The sequence below is a fragment of the Vigna umbellata genome, chromosome 6, assembly GCF_029865625.1.
Source record: "Vigna umbellata cultivar VRB3 chromosome 6, Vumbellata_1.0, whole genome shotgun sequence".
NCBI lineage: Eukaryota > Viridiplantae > Streptophyta > Magnoliopsida > Fabales > Fabaceae > Vigna > Vigna umbellata.
Genome location: NC_142170.1, coordinates 19632352 through 19653540, shown reverse-complemented (window position 1 = coordinate 19653540; position 21189 = coordinate 19632352). Strand labels below are relative to the sequence as shown.

The window sequence follows — 21189 nt, the reverse complement described above, 5'->3', positions numbered from 1 at the left end:
AAGAGTGATGCGTGGGTTGGGTAGGTGAGGGTGGTTCATCTTGGTTAGATTGTGTTCCAAAAATTGGTATAGAAGATGGAATAATTGTAGTATAGGTGGAACAATGTTGTATGCATGTTAAAATTGGGTTGACCTCTGTGATGTCGATTGCACCTTCCAAGTCATCGTCATCTTGAATTTGAGTGGTTATGAAGGTGATATGTCTGCCAAATATTTGAGTTGGAAATCTAAAGTGTAGGACTAGAGGTGGATGGGTTGGAGTATTATCTATATTAATCTAAACAACGTAAAATCTCTATGAATGTGAATCATGATTTTGGTGTCCGATGTAAACAGATCACTTTCAGGATCAAGAACAATGTCGTCATTATCGTATATGCATGCGTAGATGGAAGCTTCCATTTTTACTTGTGGTAAAAGATGATTGCCTGGAAAATGCACATTCAAAAAACAATTAGATCATTATTCATGTTTCAAAAATCAAAATTGTTACTTCATTAACCGTGTTTCTAAAACCATTAGTATTTATTTTGTTAATTTTTATAATATTTCACATTAATAAATAACATATTTTAGCAATTAAATATATTAACATTATAAATTCTTTTTGTATAATTTAAAATTAAAATATATTTAACTAACTACTAGTTTTAGTATAACTGAAATTTTAAAAAAAGTTTGAAACCAAATTACCTATGAAGAATATGAACAATTACTTAGAACAATGTAGTGCACGAATGGAGAAGAACAACAAAATGAAGAGTAAATTTAGAGGTCTGAATGTGTGTATTGTAAGTGGTTGAAAGATGCATGTTTTATAGATAAAAGTTTCACAATAGCTTAGTTGATGATGTCACTTGCAATAATATATTTATTTACTAATGTGTAGACTAACATCAGATAAGTTGAACAATGATAAATAACATGCAATCCTTCAATACATTTTTGAAAAATAAGGTAAGTCATCCTCAATCTAGATTTAGTGAGAAATTTAAGTTATTAGACAAATCGTAACAAAGTTCATTAGGGGTTGTGTTTGGTTGAATTGGTGTAATAAATGTCATTATCTCAACATGAACCTGCACAACTTTTTGTGTTGCCGTAAAAAATATTGCCTCCAAGTCCTCATCTGCAGAAATTATACATGAACGATAATGTGCAACGCCACCATATTTGTATATTGCTAACTTGTATCATAATTCAACTTGATATTGGTTTAGCGTTGACATGTTGAAGTGGTTGAGGATTGCTTGCTTCACTTCAACAATATTCATCGTCTCAACAATGGTGACCCAAGTAGTTTGGAAACTAATGTATGTTTTGGAATAGTTTTCTTCTGTGAAAATGGTGCCATTGAAGTACACTAACACATGTAATGGTGTAGATGTCATGGCTAATTACAACGATTTTTTAGTGACTTTATTGGATTGATCGATTAGGGTAGAAGTTCCTTCATTTATAGGCTGAGATATCGATTGTGCACATTGTGTATCACTTTAATGTAAGGGTTAAAAATAAACAAGTAAAGGTGAATGAGTGCATTTATTGTTTTCACACATGTTGAAGGTCTGACAAGTCACGCTCAATGTTTTGTCCATATTCGTACCACTTTGTATGAGCAGCTGACAAGTCGTCATGGTTGAGGACGACATTCAATTTGAAAGAAGTCGTTAAGTATACTAAAGACTTCTAATTTATGATATTAATTAAAAGTCATTACCACTCATAACAACTTTAGTTCAAAAATTTTTCAAAGAATTCGTTACCCCTAATGACGACTTCATCTTTTTCTTAGTTTTTGTGAAAAAAGTTATCCACATACCATATGACTTCAGTTTAGAAGTCGTGCTAGGTTCGCACGAATTTCCCTCTGCCTTGTAATGTTTGGTTCAATTACCCCATTTTTGTAATAAATGAGTCAAAGTAACCTATTTTTTTTAAAAAAAAACCTATGCTCATATTTGTTTTAAAAAATAAAGGATTTGGATATTTCTCTGCTACATATAAGTATTATACATAAACTCGAGTCCAAATTTCCAAATTTTTTTTCTATGAAAAACCTTCTAATTCAAGTTAAGACCTACTACTTTTATTAATTTTGTTCTCTAACTTGTAAATTAGATTTCTGATAGCTCCCTAAAAGTTAGGAATGTGGATAAGGATATCTGCAATATTATTGCTAGTCGTGGTGCTTGTCTTGCTTCTATTGGGATCTTAGGTATCTCGAAGAAGATGGGAAAATAAAGTATGAGTGATGTTAAGGGTGATAAGAATGTGATAGCCATGGATGGTGGATTGTATGAGCATTACACTGAGTATAACAAGTGTCTAGAGAATACCATTATGGAATTGGTTGTTGAAGATGCCTAAAAAAGTGTTATCATTGACCATTCCAAAGATGGTTTAGGAATTGGTGTTGTCGTACTTGCAACCTTGTAACTTGATGCTTTACAATAATGATAAAACTTCTTGATTGCTAGAGCCTTTGAATTCATCTATTTTGAAAATAATTAAGCTATGTACTTTTCATGCATATTTTCATTTCATTTTGCGATTTTTATTACTTTTGTGAGAAGTTGTTTAATGAATATCAAATGTAAACAAGTTGTGTAAAATAATTTTCTTTGAATAATTTTTGTTCAGGTTTAATGATTTGTTATATATGTGTAAATGAGTTGAAGAGAATTTCATTCTGAATAATGTTTGTTCCACATTCTTAAGATTTACACTAAAATTGATTAATTCAATTAGAATTTATATCTTTTTTTTCTTTTTTTATATATTTAAAGGTGAGAGTTAGATCAAGAGCATTGTTTTTGTGTTAAGAATTCACAACTTTCTACATTTTTCTCATCAATAAAATAGTTGCAAATAAAAAAGGTTTCAAACTTTCACAAAATAATAGTCACCAATTTGAGACATTAAAACCATCCAAAAAAAACTTCAACAACATAAATTAGATACCAAAGGTTATAGTAAACCTTCGTAAAAAGGGTACCGCGAATGTATCTACGAAGGTTTAAAAAACCTTTGCAAATTAATTTGTAGAGAGTAAAAACCCTTACAAGCTAAAATAAAAACCCTCGTATAATAATTTTTTTGTAGTGAGTGTATGAAAAAGGGATGGTTTGGATCTTGATGGGGTTCTTTGGTAACGGTGATGGTGGTGAGGTTAGAAAAAGCCATGGAAAAAAATGCAAGAACAAAGAGACATACCAACAACGAAGAAGGAGAAGACTTAGAAAGTAGAAAATATAAGGAACTAATGAGGATGGTCTACTAATGCCATATCACAAAGAAACAAATAGAAGAAGCTATAAATTCTTAATGAAAGGAAAATGTTTCTATAGACAGGAAAAGACCTAAGAGGGTAAATAAAAAGCAGAGAAAACATAACCCAAGCAGGGTAACCGGAAAAACAAAACTAATTAGACCAAGGCTAAATAAAACATGACTAGGCTAACTAGACTAGTATAATAAATGTAATAAAACTCAAATTTCTCAATTATTTTTTAGTACATATTAGGCTTAAATATTACTTTAGTTCTTATTTTTGTGAAGATTGTTCAATATGGTCCTTGTGTTCAATAAGGTTCAAATTTTGTCAATTTGGTTTTTTTTTATTTAAACTCTCCCTTGGTCCTCATTTTTCTATGGAAATCTCAGTTTGGTCTTCATTTTTTCATTTGTCTCAATTGTGTCATATTTTTTGTAAAAATGAACACATTTTACCCTAACCATTAACTAGTCTCAGACAACATTAAATTAAGGTCACGTGGTGCAGAGAGAATGTGCAGATGTGTGATGTGACATTATTTACGGGAGTGTTTTGATTAAATAAATAGTGGTGATGTGACATTATTTGCTTCTCTTTATTTAATATTTTTAAAACCAAGTTTTATTTATTTTTTATTTACTTTATAGAAGACTTTTTTTTTTAAATTTCATCACCTATAGTGAGTTAGAACACAGTTATTCTTCAGAATTAAATTAGTTTAGTTTTAATTATTTATTTTATTTATTTGATAACTTTTATTTAATATTTTAATTTTCAAGTTTTACATAATATTTTAATATTATCTTTTTTCTTTAAATATAAATACATAAATATTAATTTTTATAAAAAAACTATTTAAAATAATTTTTTATTGTAATCATTAGATATATAATTTTATTAATTTGAAAAGTTAAAAATATAATATATATGTTGAATTTATTTAAATTTAAAAATAAAATAATTTTAAAAAAATATAATAAACATATTTTAGTTTAAAAAGAAATTTTTTCTCTCAAATAGTCATCTAAAAAATATTAAATAAGTTATTATTTTTATATAATAATTTGATATAATATAAACAATTTTGTATATTAATATTCAATTAAAATACACATAATTTTATAAAAATTTTAAAATTAAAAAACTAAATTTATAATAATTTAATTCAAAATAATGACGAGTAAATATAATTAAATTGGATTATTAATTAAATTAATATATTTTTTAATATATTATTAATTAAATTAGATTATTAATATATTATTAATTAAATTAATATATTATGTTAATATAAAAAATTGAAGAGAAAATATAGTGATCTGACTTTAAGGATATTCACTTTAGGAATTTCAACACATTCTCTCTCCACGTGAGGAACACACATCAACACATTCTTTTTGCACCACATGGCCTTAATTTAACGTCGTTTGAGACCAGTTTACGGTTAGGGTAAAATGTGTTCATTTTTACAAAAAAATATGATCTAATTGAGACAGATGAAAAAATGAGGACCAAACTGAGATTTTCATATGAGGACGAATGGAGGGTTTAAACCTTCTTTTTTATAATGACATTTAAATCATTAATGGAAGGTGAACATTGTATGTCACATGTCAGTTCGTGATTTTTTTTAATTTTTTTAATTTGTAATTTATTATTTTTTAATTTTTAAAAATTTTGTAATTTAGAAAAAGTTGTTCACGTGTCAAGTGATCATTGTGCCATGTGACCGTGTGAGTCTGATGTCAAGTCAATGTTAGTGTCACATGTCAATGTGCTATATTCAATTCAATTACAATTTTTATTAATTTAGTTCAAGTCAATATTAATTTTCGTCAATTTTGTTTAGTTTAATCTCAATTTTTTCAAAATAGAACAATTTTATTCCTCATGAGACTAAATTTAATTTTCATATGAATGTTATACTAAATTTTTTATTAAAATTCACATTTTTAAAATACATTTCTATATAATATATTTATATTAAAATCTATTTATAACCAATGTAATATATTTATATTATATAACCAATTTATTTTTAAAAGAATGTGTGCAGATGAATTCCATTATCCAAAAACCAAGATCAATTACATTATTAAAAAAAATTACAAATGTAAATAAATTTTTTTATCTCTTTTTTGGCACAAGTTTATCTATATTATTTTCTTCTATTTGTTCAACTTATTTTGTTTAAAAATAAAAATAGTTTGATCTTTAAAAGATTGATGAAAGTTTTTTTTATAAAAACAAATGTATATAATAAATGATTATGGAAATTGGAGAAATTCATAATGCATAATTAAAAAAATCATAAAAATATATAATATTTGATAATGCATTTTATTATTTTATAAATATTATGATGCAGAAGGCTTAAATGTTACAATTAAAAATGTGAATTTTAATAAAAAATTTAATTTAACATTTATATAAAAGTTAAATTTGATCTCAATTTGAAAAGTGACAAAATTGTTTGTTTTGGAAAAATTTGGAACTTAATTGAATAAAATTAAGGAAAATTGAAATTGAATTGAATATAAATAATGAAAATTGACACTAACACTGACATGTGACACTGATTCGACATGTGACATTGAAACTAATTTAACAGGTGACATTAATATTGTCACGTAAACAATGTTGACTTAACTCATGAACAACTTTTTTTAATTAAAAGATAAATAAATTAAATAAAATAAAAAAACCATAAACTGACACGTGACACATCTTACCAAAAAGATTATGATTAACCAAATTTAATAAAAATAGGGATCTTATTTAACATAAAAAAGAAAATTACATTGAACAAACTTCACAAAAGTAGGAACTAAAGTAGTATTTATATATATATATATATATATATATATATATATATATATATATATATATATATATATATATTAATAAGGATTAAATATACTTTTAATCAAATGTGAAAATTAAAATTCATAAACATTTAAAAAATTTATATAATTTGATATTTAAATTTTAAAAATAAATAAATAAATGAATAGATGTAATAATCGTAACCTAATTATTTAATATATTTTTTTACATATAACATAGCGTTTCAAACTAAAGTTCGAAATATTAACATTTGAGAAGTTCTAACTTAAATATTAAACATTTAATACATAAAAAGTTAATGTTATTAAATTAAGAATCTAAATCTGTTAATTTTTAAAATTTAATAATTAAAATATATTAAAATTTAAGACATAAATAAATTTTAGTTTCATATCAAAATTTAGGAAATATAATAACTATATTTAACTGTATTAGTAAAAGGAGAGAAAGTAGTATTTTATCCCAATTCAGTACTAGAGACTCTCACCGAAACATAAGAAAGCGAAAGAAAGCCAGCTACGCTGCTGACAGGAATGTTCGAAATCCAAGTTCCAAACGTGTGCTCTGGTCGGCGTTTTCAACGCTTCAGTCAACCCCAAACCACTTAACGTCCGTTACAAAACCACAAAATTTCTAACGAATATTTTCCTCCGTTACCCTTATTCCGCCGTCAAATTTCCAACACCTTTTTCTCCTGCTTTTCCTTCCCCTATATTTATACATACCCTGTTTGAACACTCCCGGTCTCATATTGCGGTTATTAAAAAAGCTCCTTCTCCATGGTGCCTTCGTTTTCTTTCAAAACCATATTATTATATGTCATCAACTGAAGCGAAATTCAGCATAGCTTAGCTCTGCTCGTGTATTGAATCAAAGTCTTTTCTATTGGTACGCGTTGAATATTAATGGTCTTCAAGGTATGCTAAGTGCTTACACCAACGTTTTTCACTTTCCTAGACAATTTGGTTTTCTCGGTCACCGTTTTTTTTTTTTGTATTCGCAGTTTATGCATCTTTTTTCTATGTTATGTGTTTGTTTGCATACAAGGCTGATTCTTAATGCTTGGTGATTTGAGGGTCTTGCTTTCTGAATTAAGAAATAGAATTTTGCATGTTATTGTTTGATTGAGAAGAATGATGTAACATCATTTCTGCTGCTGAAAGCTGCAAATTTTGGTTGAAGTTGAAGGTTTCGATTTTGATTTGGTTTAAATTTTTTGCTTGAATAAAATGGTTTGGGCGGGGTGGATTAGTGGATTTTGAATTAAGACGAAGGTTCTTTTTCTGGGTTTCGAGGAATTTTTCTGGATTTATTGGTATGGTATGAACAACTGTATATCCAGCTTCCATGAACAGGAAATAATAAGGTTTAAGTTTTGGTTACGTGGCTTAGTGGCTTTCCTGGTTGCAAAGTAAACATTGGAACAGCAATGAGGAATTGTGACTTACATGGTATCGTTGCAGTTGTTACTATTGATGTTATTATAAGCTTCCTTTCTCTTACTACTTGAGTTTTTCTATGTTCATGGTGTGTAAGTCTTTCTCCTGGTCACTAAATTAGTACATGACCATATTTTTTCTTGATTTGAGATATCTAACGTGTCCCCTCATGCCTAACATGTTCCCGAAAACCAAAATCTGAACATCTCAAACAAGAAAATGGAGGAATGTCCGATAATGGGTAACACCATTTTATAAAATGAACTTTAAGCTTACATTAATCTTACAAATCAGCCTATAAGGTGAGATCTTGTCTAGTTATATATTATGATTTGGTTATATCTCTAGCTGAATTGGGTTGGATACATAGACTAAGGAGATAGTCAAGTTATAAGATGTAGATGGTTACAAACTTCATTTCCCAAATATTTTGTGATATTGAATTAGATTTGAAGCTCATCTTCCAAAAATAGAGAAGAGTAGCGATGAATTCAATAACAAAAAACCAGAATTGTAGCTTTACATCTGCTAATTAGCGTTATATTTTCCGTGCGTACAAGTTCATTTAATTCTTGTATGTATGTGTGATTTCGCTTCTCCACTTGTTGGGGCAAAAATAAGTTTTATTGTCTTGTTCATGCGAATATTGACAGATTGCTGCTCTGTTTTACAAGGTTTATCTGTTATTATTGTAAGTGTTGGTATACTAGTCGGGAGCAGAAGTTGGCCAAGGAAACTGCTTTTAGCTGATTGATTTGTCATAGTATGGACTTGAATGAGTTTTCAAGTGTCGGTGTGACTAGTTCGGCAGGAACTCCTTGCACATCATCTTATATTCCTATTTCAGCAATACCCAACAGGTTGCTTGGATCCTTGAAACACGACATAGAACACTCTCCTAATTCGGCCCTTTCTACCCATTTTGATTCTGATACCCTTTCTTCTGCGCTAAGTGACAGCCAGGAACAGCACACCGCTGGGGAAATTCACTCTGGTGTAAACCCTTTGCAGGAAACCAATCATTATTTGTATAGGCCAGTCTCATCTGTGGACCATCTCCAAGACGGTAAGCATCTATCTACTAGATGCTTTTTTCCACAGGATATAGGTTATGATCATGAAACCAGGTATGCATTGCTGGAATTAGAAACTGCTTTGATGGCACCTGATGGTGATGATCAAGTCACCACATCAAGCACTTCTTTGGGTGTTAACAGAAGGCCTACAACATCTGCCCAGAGAAATAGATCCTGGAGCCATGAGGGGCAGCCAAGTGATGTTGCACGAGTAGGTAAGCGTCACAAATCAACTGAGGAAGTATCACTACAAGGATTCCCATCAACCAATTTGAAAGAATTGCTGATTGTATCAGCCAAAGCCTTGTCTGAAAACAACATGAAAGATTTTGATCGACTGATAGAGAAGGCTAGAAGTGTTGTGTCTATAACTGGGGAGCCAATCCAGCGCCTTGGTGCTTATTTGGTGGAAGGACTTGTTGCAAGGAAGGGGGCATCAGGGAATAACATCTACCGTGCACTTAGATGCAGAGAACCTGAAGGAAAAGACTTGCTCTCTTACATTCAGCTACTGTATGAAATATGTCCCTACTTAAAATTTGGTTACATGGCTGCCAATGGCGCCATTGCTGAAGCTTGTAGAGATGAGGACCACATTCATATCATAGACTTTCAGATTGGTCAGGGAATTCAATGGATGACACTTCTTCAAGCTCTTGCTGCAAGACCTGGTGGAGCTCCTCATGTACGGATCACAGGGATTGATGACCCCCTTTCTAAATATGTTCGTGGTGATGGATTAGAAGCCGTTGGAAAAAGGTTGGCTGAAATATCTCAGACATTTAACATCCCAGTAGAGTTCCACAGTGTGCCTGTTTTAGCTCCATATGTGACAAAAGACATGCTTGACATTAGGCCTGGTGAAGCTTTGGCTGTGAATTTCCCTTTGCAACTCCATCACACGGCTGATGAGAGTGTGAATATGAATAATCCAAGGGATGGACTTTTGAGATTGGTAAAATCACTTTCTCCCAAGGTAACTACGTTGATTGAGCAAGAGTCGAACACTAATACCACTCCTTTCTTCAACAGGTTTATAGAAACCTTGGATTACTACTTGGCAATTTTTGAGTCCATTGATGTGTCTCTTGCAAGAAAGAGCAAGGATCGGATTAATGTGGAACAACATTGTCTGGCACGGGATATTGTCAATATTGTTGCTTGTGAAGGGAAGGAAAGGGTAGAGAGACATGAACTATTAGGTAAGTGGAAGTCTAGGTTCACAATGGCTGGATTTTCTCAATATCCTTTGAGTTCATACGTTAATTCTGTCATAAGGAGCCTGCTTAGGTGCTATTCAGAACATTATAATCTTGTGGAGAAGGATGGGGCCATGTTGTTGGGATGGAAGGACAGAAATTTGATTTCAGCTTCAGCATGGCATTGATTACATGCAGAGAGGGAATATTGTACTTGGGGTAGAAATATGTTGTTGACAGATGTTTATGTTGATTTCCAGGGCCATGTGTCCCTTATCATTGTTTTAAAGGTCATTGTTCCATAAATTACCATATGGAGTTTCATATCTTAGTGATGCTATAACAATTCTTTTATGGAATATTTAGTTATGTACAGGGTTTTGGGTAACAAATTTTGTACTTGTTCCTGAAACTTATTCTTGTCTTCAACAAAAAATTTAATAATTTAACAATAAGATTGTTCACAGTTGGCTACATTCTTATGCGATAAATTTTGTTGCTTTACCCATTTTTGTTTTGATAAGATTGTTTGCATAAGGTGATAAATGGTGGCTGGTTCTTTATATACTTAAGGGTAATGACATGGTAATACAAATTTTTTGACAACATTTTGATACAGCACAAATGTCATTTTCACACTAGGTTTAAAGTACGTCAACATAATAACAAATAATGAACCAATGAAAAAATAACATGTGTGCTATGTAAAATATTGTCCAAAAGTTTGTGTCTAAATATTGATGTTATACAAATTTTTTGACAACATTTTGACACAACACACATGTCATTTCCTCATTGGGTTTAGAGTATGTCATCACAATAACAAACAAATAATGAACTACGAGAAAATGACACGTATGCTAGGTCAAAATGTCATAAAATAATGTGTCAAAATATCTACTTTTTATACAGGTAATGATATGTTAACACAAATTTTTGATAACATTTTAACACAGCACATGTATCATTTTCTCATTGGGTATAAAGTACGTTAGCACAATAACAAATAAAAAATGAACCAATGAGAAAATGACACGTATGTTTATTGAGACAATATCATCTAGAGAGAGACTGGATCGTCTAAAACATCTCTGGTTTTGAAGTTTAACAAACAATATTAAATGAAATAACCATGGGAAATCAAATGTCTAAGAAAAAGGAAAGAACATAGATATATCACGCAGAGAATAAAATCACATTCTCGAGTGGTCATAAGAGAAAGTGTCGAAAAACTAGATGATGAACAACATAGAATCATCTAAGTATCCATCAAATGAACAATGTAGATTTCCGCTTAACTAGAAAAGAAAGCTAGAGAGAAAAACATATAAAGATTAGAAACATCTAAGCGTCAAGCCAAATCAGAATGAAAATCAAAGGTTTATATCTAAAGCTACACCGAAGCATCTAAATGCTGAACAACGAAAGAGATAAGCTAAATATGACGTGTTCTTGAGAAGAAGCGTCTGATCAGTAGCAAAAACCTGCATATATTTGTCAAGACACTATGCTTAAAGATATATATACATTCACAAAGTGATGAGTATAAAAGTGTCTAAGTGAATCTTGTAAAACAATAAGCATAAAAATCTATCAAGTAAAACACGTTTTACAACAGGTATCGTCTAAAAGCAAAACAAAAGGATATACCTTTAAGTCCTAAGGATGACACTCCACCCTTGAGAAAAGATGTAATACTAAAGCTTGATGTCTCACAATTAATCAGTGCTACAAGAAGAGAGGGAGCTAAAGCAAAAACATCGTCTAATGAATATTAGCTTTGAACAATAAAGACATGATCTCAAACTTCCAATCAATTAAAAATGTCTTATGAATAATATCGTTTCATGAAAAGCGCGTCAATCTCTATGTATCAAATTACTTTTCATTTATAAGTGTCTAATACTTCACAATGAATAAAAATATGTTTTATATTGTCTAATATTATTTGAATGTTATAATCAACTGATATATTTATTATTGACATGATGTATGACCAGATGTTTTGAACATATAGTTCAAGATAACGTTCATAAATGCTCAGAACATTTAATGTCATTTAATGCATGTATTGTAAAAATGGCATTCTACTTGTATACTTTGTCCTTATTTAATGTGCAGATCACAATTATACAATAGGTTAATTAGAACAACTGCATACGTGGATAAAGAAGATCAACTAAAAAAGAGCTATATAAAGAAGATCAACTAAAAAAGGAAAAGATGTTGCTTTTTGAGAAAAATGTAGAAGGATGATTAAATCATAAATATAGAAAAGGTGAGAAAGAGAGGAAGAGAAGAAAAAGATTGAGAAAGAGAGAATGAGCTTAAGAAAAATCATTAGTCATTGACTTTATCTCATCTCATCTTCAAGCTTATAATGTTTGATGCTTCCAAGAAAAAGAAAAGAAAAAGAAGAAAGATGAAGAAAAACAAAAGAGAGCGATAAAGTATTATGCCTAAGATGGGATGAAGAAGAGAGAGAGAGAGAAAAGAAATGAGGTTGAAACAGTTGAGGTTGAAATGAAGTAAAGAAAAATGAAATTGAGAGCATAGTGAAAAGAAAAGAAGAAAAGAAAGAGAGTATGCATTAAATATTCATGCTATTGCTCACTAAGCTCATACACATCATCTGAAGCTCTTCCATCCAAAGGGAATAGAGAAAAGAATGAGTATATAAATCAAAATTTAGCTTAATGATCAACAATGTTGCAATTCAAAGCCTGCTCATATGCAACTCTTCACTCAAAGGACACAACTTCATTGAAGAGGAGATGAGAAGATAAAAAGAGCAAGTATTCGTTTTACTGCTTTTCACACTTACATTTGATGCTTCTCTAATAAAAGGAATAACCTCACTAAAGAGAAGAGGAAAAGAGCAAGCACAAGTATGAAGATTGTAGATGAAAAAAATTTCTCTCCACACTTTCATCGTCTAATGCTCTTCAGTAAAGCAAGCAACCTCCAAGTTAAAAGACTGCACTTCATTATATTTATCCTCTTTAGGAGAGTTAAATTAAGTATGTAGCTTTACAAGTGTCAAATTGTAATTGTGAACATATCCTCTCTAGAGTTAAACATTTGTACCTTGTAATATCCTACAGTAAATTTGTTGTATGTTCTGGAGAGAACTAAAACACTTACAACCAGGAGTGGGTGATGCTCAATTAGGCAATGTATTAGGTAGATACTAGGATTGTCTAGGGATGTCAAGAGTGGCTAAAATACTCGGATGCCAAGAGTGGCTAGAATACTCATGTGTCAGGAGTGGCTAGGATATTCAAATGCCATGAGTGCCTAGAATACTCAGGTGTCATAAGTGGCTAGAATACTTAGAAACCAACACTATTACAAACAGCGTACAACGTCGAATATTTTGGGCCTTTCACATCGAATTTGAGATCGACGTCATATTGGGAGACGTTAAATTGACGTCAAATTTAAAAAAATTGACGTTAAATTAACGTCAAATTTTGTCAATATTCGACGTTAATCAATTTTTTTTTGTTTTTTTAATTAATTGTGATTCTTTTTAACAATTCTACGAGACCTGAAAAGCAGAAAAACAACAAATTTCTGTTTTTGGTATTTTATAAAGCATGAACTATGAACGTGTAGTGTAGTATCAACAAAAAACAACAATAACCAACAACAAACAAGTTTAATCAAACAACAACAGCAAACAAGTTCAATCAAACAACAACAACAACAAACAAGTTCAACCAAACAACAACAACAAACAAGTTCAACCAAACAACAACAACAAACAAGTTCAACAATTAAGTTCTTCAAAACGAAAATGAAAATTATCCTTCAAAAGGTGGGTTCGTCAAAATAAAGTGTCGTCACTAGTGAGAGAGAAAGAAGAATGCGCCTATGAAGGACATGAACACGAAAATAATCGGTCAAAACAAGCGAAAATCATACATAAAGTAATTAATTAACATGCATTTGTATCAAATGAAAGAAAGATTACATATGATGGTCGCCAAACTTCATTCCAGAAAAGTTTGAGAAGAGAAGACGGTCTCGCGCGCTAAGATAAAGTAAATGAATTTTCAATCTCCCGCTCAAATTTTTATTGAATTCACTAACCTTTTGACGTCTAACACTGGAGCATTCGACGGTTTATATCATTTTACATCGAATTACAATTCTAAACAACGTCTAATAATTGTATTTATTTACAAAACTGTCATCGATCATTTTTAACGTTGGTTATTCAGTAGTTGGACGTTAAACGCATGACGTTATACGTTGTTTTTGCACTAGTGCAAGAGTGGTTTAGAATACTCAGATTAGACATGCTGTCTAGGGAAACAAGAGTAGGTGAAACTCAACTAAACAGTATCAATGAGATACTTAGATTGTCTAGGGATACTAGGAGTGGTGAAGAATATTACACAACCAAGAATGCCTTAAACTGAACTAGACAAAAGTTAGGAATACTAGGAATGGTGAAGAATACTACACAACCAGAAGTAGGTTAAACTCAACTAGACGAAAGTCTAAGGATTCTAGGTGAATAATATTGCATAACCGGGAGTTAGTTAAACTCGTGTAATTTTTGAAAAAGATAAATGTCTCTCAAGAGTTTTTGGGAGAGACTGGACGTAACTTAGTTGGAACGAACCAATATACAAATCTTGTGTCTATTGCTTTACTCTATTAAATTCCTTTTTACTTTTATTATAAAATGGCAACGTCTAAACAAGTTGTTCAAACTATCTATTTTCTTATATTCACTAGATGCTGATTATGTGAACTAAAACATATGTGTCAGCTCACTTTCATTCAATCATGAGGTACTTAAATTATTTATTAAAAGACTCACACTTCCTTCTATCACTATAGTTTAAAACTATACACAATTCTTCTTGTGAGATCTTTCTAAACATTTACTATGAACAATGTCTTTAACTACTCATTCACATTTATTTATTAGACGCTATGTTGCAAAAAGAATTCCAAAACACCATTCAACCTCCCCTTTCTATTATTTTATTGTGACTTCAATGTTGTGTCAAAATGTCATAAAAGAATCCTTGTCAAAATGTCTTTTTCTTATACTGATAATGATATGTTAACAGATATTTTTTAACAACATTTTGACATAATACACGTATCATTTGTGCACACATTTGTGGTAAATAGTTTAAGAAATGCGTCAAGGATGATAAGGCAACGTGACATAAAGCACTCCCTAGGCCTTAGTGGCAATATTGCAGTGTTGCAGGTAACAAATTTAATTTTTATTTAATTTTAATGTGGATGAAATTTGTTTATTATATGATTATCGTTTTGGTTAATTTATTTTTTAGCTTTGGGCTGTTGAACGTTTGGGTTTAGCGGATGATCCACATCACATTGTTTTCCCAAGAATAATAAATTGGCCTACGCTTAAGTTACAGTCAAAGAAAATAGAAGACTTGTTTAAGAAGAAGGATGTAAGTCAGTTGTTATTTTTCTGTACATTTATTTGATATGTAAGGCATGAGATTTGTTTTGTGTTTTTGAATGATTACTTATATTTGGATGTTTATAGATATGTTGGGAGTGGTTTTTGCGGGAGGAGGACCATGGGAACCCAATCATCTGTGCGACCCTTCATTTGGATGAAGGGCCAATACCAGAAGATGGTGTACATGATTTTGGGATGACTTGGAAAGAAGGGGTGATGAAGAGAATTGAAGACAACCAAAGAAAAATGGTTTAAATGAATCAAGAGTTGAGAACTTTGGCTGCCATGGTAGGTGATGGCAAGGAAGAAAGAAAGCAACCTCATTTTTTTGAAGAGGGTGGTAAATGTGGTGTTGATGTTGATGGTGAACGTTTTCAATATGTTGATGGCAAGGAAGTGTAAGTGCGCATTGTGTTTCCTTCTTATTTCTCAATGCCATCCCACAACTCCATAATTTTCAAAACAATTACTCCACAATCAAATCTACTACAAACAAAGTCCAACAACAAAATAATGATATTTAACATATCAATGATACAATAAAATATTATATTGGTACAAATTATCAATGTTATCTAATACTGTAAAAGGCATGTTACTAACTGCCTTTGAATGTCTAGGAAAGTAAAAAACAATAAAACAAACTAAAATATACACACAATCAACATCCATGTCATTATTATCTATTAACAACTTTATCCTACTTATGACATCTTTTAGAGTGAATGACTTTGAAGAAAATTGTAGACAAACAGCACCACAAAAGTTATCATCAGAATTGACATCTAAACCACCAACATTCAACCCTAAACCCATACAAACATCGTCAACTGTAAATGGTACCATTGTTTGCTTCAAAACAAAACATTCATTGCAGCCAACCCAACGTCTAACCATTTCCTTGAACAGAGGAGCGTAGAAATCAATTGGGTTGTTCATATAAAGACACCACTTGAATGGAGTCTCCTTGATACATGTCCTATCAATTTGTCGTAGTATACCATTAATGTCGACTATCGGTTTTGTGTCGCTCCATGCCTGCAATTGCAACTACAATTCATTTTCAAACCAAAAAACCATCAAGAAACCGTTTTCAAACAAAGATATCAATTTTCAAAACATTAAATCTACTTACATTGTTATAACCTTCTTTTGTGCAATCCATCACTATCAATCGAACCAAAGTACAAAAACAATGTAAGATTAACCAAACAACAACTCAAAATGTTGTCAGATGTTGTTGTTAAAGTATCATTTTCCAAAATAAATAAATTGTCTAAAATACAAAAAAAAAAAAGTCAAAACCCTTAGATGCAACACAATGATCATACATAGTCTTCATAACCCTCCCAGTGTTTGCTCCTATTGCTCCTCGTTCATAGTTATGCAAATATGCAAGTAAAATGGTTTTTGTAACGCCCCTAATTTGGGTTTCACATAGTATAAAAATTTAAAATTTTTCTCAATTATGAATAAAATCATTTTACTTTAATCGATTAAGATCTATAAAGGAAATTTCGTTCATATTCCTCGTACCAAAAATCTACTAATTTATAATCACATAGCAAAATTACTAAATTAAAGAGTTAACTAATATCAAACAATTTGACAACCTATAATCCATTCAAACAACCATGATTCATTATTTCAAACAATTAACTAATCAAACTTAACAATATATTTTGCAAGACAAGAACTTAATCAAATTAAACATTCATTTTTAATTCATATCTTAAGGCATAACAAATTAACTATAATTACAAAATAGCCTTCAATAATCTAATAAATATTGATTAACTCAATTTAAACCAGCAGTTTAGTACATTAACAGGTTCATACCTCTTTATATAATTAAATTATTGTAGCCATCTAGTTAATACTTTTAATTCCAAACCATTATCTAATACTTAATATAATATACTAATAAATCCTTTTTAGAAGCTATCTAATATACATATATATATATATATATATATATATATATATATATTTATATTGTAATATATTATTTTAAATATTCTACTAGAAAAGTTTACTGCACTTTATAATATATAACATAATAATTATAATATTTTAGATCCAACATTTCAACCGAAAACTTATGCTATATAATAAACAACGTAATAAATTTAATATATATATATATATATATATATATATATATATATATATATATATATATATATATATATATATATCATGACTAACATTCCATACAATAATAATATATATGCTCCTGCATCCACACTAAATAAATATATATTTTAAACATGATTTAATTAACTAACTTAATCAATACTTCTGCAGCATTATAATCAAAACAGCAAAACTCCCTGTATCAATTTCTTTTTAACCCAAACAACAAATAATTTTAGTGTAGATTTCTAGTGAAACAGAATAAAGACAGTAGAAATTTTCTGGCAAAATAGAATAAAACAACGACATTTTACTTTTTTTGTTTTTGGCAGAATCATTATAAAACAACAAACAGTTCACTAAAACTTTCTTTCTCTTATTTCAGTCTAAAACAAAATAAAAAGTAGGTTTATCTTCATTACCCAAGTGTATGCCATTCATGTATCAGTATTTAATATTCATGCACTTTAAAAAGTCACCTATTTATGTACATTTAATAAAGTTTCTTCCTTCCTAAAATAACATCTTCCTTTTATATTCAACTTTATTCATATATTAACTCAACCAAGTCACACTCCATCCAAAACTTACTATACATCAACATTACTCTACTTTCCACAAGATTTTATTCCAGAAGCATACATCAAACTAACATATGTCTACATATTATCTTTCTAATTTCAAGTATATTTGAATCCACAACCAATATATATATATATATATATATATATATATATATATATATATATATATATATATATATAAATGATACTAAGAAATTTCTAACTACACATTAGTCATTAAAAGGACATACAACACTGAATAGTTTATTAATATTTGATTCTAAAACAGCAAGGTCATATTCGTAATTTGCATTCAATCTACATTAAAATCAATTAGCATAATTTGACAGAATAGGAAACACTCATACACTTTTATTTTGCATATATCATCACAAGAAGGATTGTAGAAAGATTGACCAATATGTTCATAGTTAACAATCCATTATAAAATTAGACAGATTAATCTATACATCATAAACTAACCACCAGAAATCAATCCTAAATTGATTCATATAAGTAATCGAAAACCCTATTTTACCTTTCTTTTTCATATAACATAAAAGAGTATATGTATCAAAATTTCCAGAATCCATAGGCACCATTACAATCACATAGCAACACGATACAAAAATCAAAAGCAATTTAGCTCTCCATACAATTCAAAAATATAGGTAGCCTCTACCTACGAAGTTCACTAATAAGGACCTATAAAACAGTATTGAAGGAAAGATATGCAGTCATCGAGACTATTGAAAAAAATCAACTCTCAAGTTCATTCATGCGTCCCTTCAAACACTTGGCAGGTGCAGGAAAATTAACACCAGTCGTTCGAAAGACAATAATCAATTTCAAAAGCTCTAGAAATCTATCTTACAGCAACTGCCGAGACCAATAATTGCTATTAAACATTAAAACAAAAACAACAAAGGTACGATTAATTAAGGAAGCAAGTCATAGTTAAAAGGAAGAAAAGACTTCTTATAAAGGTACGAGCGACGACACTAAGGCGACACTGGGTGGTTGGGAGGACGAAAGACAACACCGTCTAGGTTTTGCCTTCGAACGTCGGCACTGCGGCGGTAGGGTGGCTGGGAGGAGGGAAGACGACACCGTCTAGGTTTTGCCTTCGAACGCCAGCACTGCGGCGACAATGGGTGGCTGGGTGGAGGGAAGACGACACCATCTAGGTTTTGCCTTCGAACGCCAGCATTACGGCGACAATGGGTGATTGGGTAGAGGGAAGACAACACCGTCTAGGTACAACGGCACTATCTAGGTTTTGCCTTCGAACGCCAGCATTACGGCAACAATGGGTGATTGGGTGAAGGGAAGACAACACCGTCTAGGTACAACGGCACTCTAGCGGCAGTGGTGGCTGGGTGGAAGGAAGACGACTTTCTCTCTCTAGTTTTCGTGCTCGAGCTTGTCTCTCAAATGCTCCTGAGATTGCAAATCTGAAAATGACAAAATGAAGCTGAATTTTGAAACCTGTCCCCCTTTCTCATTGCCACGTCATTCTCATATTAAAAATTCATTTTTCACGTGCACCACTGAAATTTGGACATGTGTCCCGTGTCTAAATGTTGTCAAAAGTTGTTGTTGAAATATCATTTTCCAATTATAATACGTCAACATAATAACAAATAAATAATGACCAGTGAAAAAATGACATGTTTGCTGTGTTAAAATGTTGTAAAAAAATTTGTCAAAATATCTTTTTCTTATATTGGTAATTATATGCTAATGCATATTTTTTGACGATATTTTGACACAAACACATGTGTCATTTTCTCGTTGGGTTCAGAGTTTGTCGACACTATAACAGATTAATAATGAACCAGTGAAAAATGACATAGGTGTTGTGTCAAAATGTCGTCAAAATATTTGTCAAAATATTTTTTTTATACTTAATTGAAAAAAAAATGGTATTGTTTCTGTTGAGACAAGGTAAGTTTTCCATATTTGTGACTGAGAACCGAGATGGTCGTTGCAAAACTTCTTTTGAGCTATGTAATCATCTCAATGAACACAAGTTGTCATATTTATAAAAAAATACAAAACAATGAACACAAAAATTTTAACTAGACACGTGGAAAACTCTCAATAACTCATCCAGAGACCAAAAACATCTTTTTTAGCTATTCATAGAAATTTAACATCAAAAAATAATCTTTGACAAAAATTAATTAATTAATTAATTATTCTAGTGGCTAATTTAAATACTGATATAAAAACAAAATATTATTAGTAACTAAAATAAACTTTAAATTAGAGCTGTGAAAATGGGTAACTCGGCTCGATCCGGCCCGACTCACCACGTGTTGGTCACTTAGTAAGGCAACCCAACCCGACTCACTCATTAGCAAGCTGAAAAAATTTGAACCCGGCCCGACCCACTACTAGTTGGTGGGTTAAACGGATTGGTTCACTGACTCACTTAATTATAAGTTTGTTTTAAAATAAAAAAATTACAATTTTTTAATTAAAATCTAAATAAACGTCCACTAAAATGATGTTAAAATTCAAAGACAATTAAAAAAAAATATCATACAATCCAAGCGTAATCCAAAAACATGTACAAAAGCGAACAAATAAATTTTTAATATTGATAATTTTTGTATCACTTGTCCATTTATAATATTACAGTCTTCAATAGATAAATCTATAATATTTTTTTCTCTTGAAACATCTTCTTTATCACCATCTACAATATAATAAAAAAATATTAACTAATAATATTGAAACACACAATAATAAATAATAAAATTAAATTAAGTGGGTTGGTGAGCCAACCAGGCTCATCACGGGTTTACCCGGTGAGCCGGGTTAAAAATTTGTCCGCATAAAAAAATTACATTTTTTTCAAACCCAACCCGGTTCAAACCTGTGGTGAGCTGAGTTGGTCTGCGGGTTACAACCCATTTTGACAGCACTACTTTAAATGAGTTAATATAATGAATTAGTTTTTAAATTGGTCAATATAATGAATTTGTTTCTAAATTGATCATTAATATTAAGGTTAAACCCTTTCGCAAGTCTCTATTTAGATGGAGTTTTTCCACTTCGATTCCCATTTTATTGGTTTTGCCAATTTAGTTCTTAAAAATGAAAAATTGACTCAATTGGATCCTACCGTTAAATTGGCTTAACAAGATTAAGTTTCTGATGAGCTGAAACGTTGATGTGGTCAG

At 30.6% G+C, this 21189-nt stretch overlaps 1 protein-coding gene across 1 annotated transcript; it reads left to right on the top strand.

Annotated features, from left to right (window-relative positions):
* Window positions 1-6867: 6867 nt before the first annotated feature.
* Window positions 6868-10303, top strand: LOC124832706 (scarecrow-like protein 21). Its single transcript, XM_047306977.2, has 2 exons — window positions 6868-7041; window positions 8238-10303. The coding sequence occupies exon 2, from the start codon at window positions 8329-8331 to the stop codon at window positions 10024-10026; it is 1698 nt and encodes a 565-aa protein (XP_047162933.1). The 5' UTR covers window positions 6868-7041; window positions 8238-8328; the 3' UTR covers window positions 10027-10303.
* The last annotated feature ends 10886 nt before the right edge of the window (window positions 10304-21189 follow it).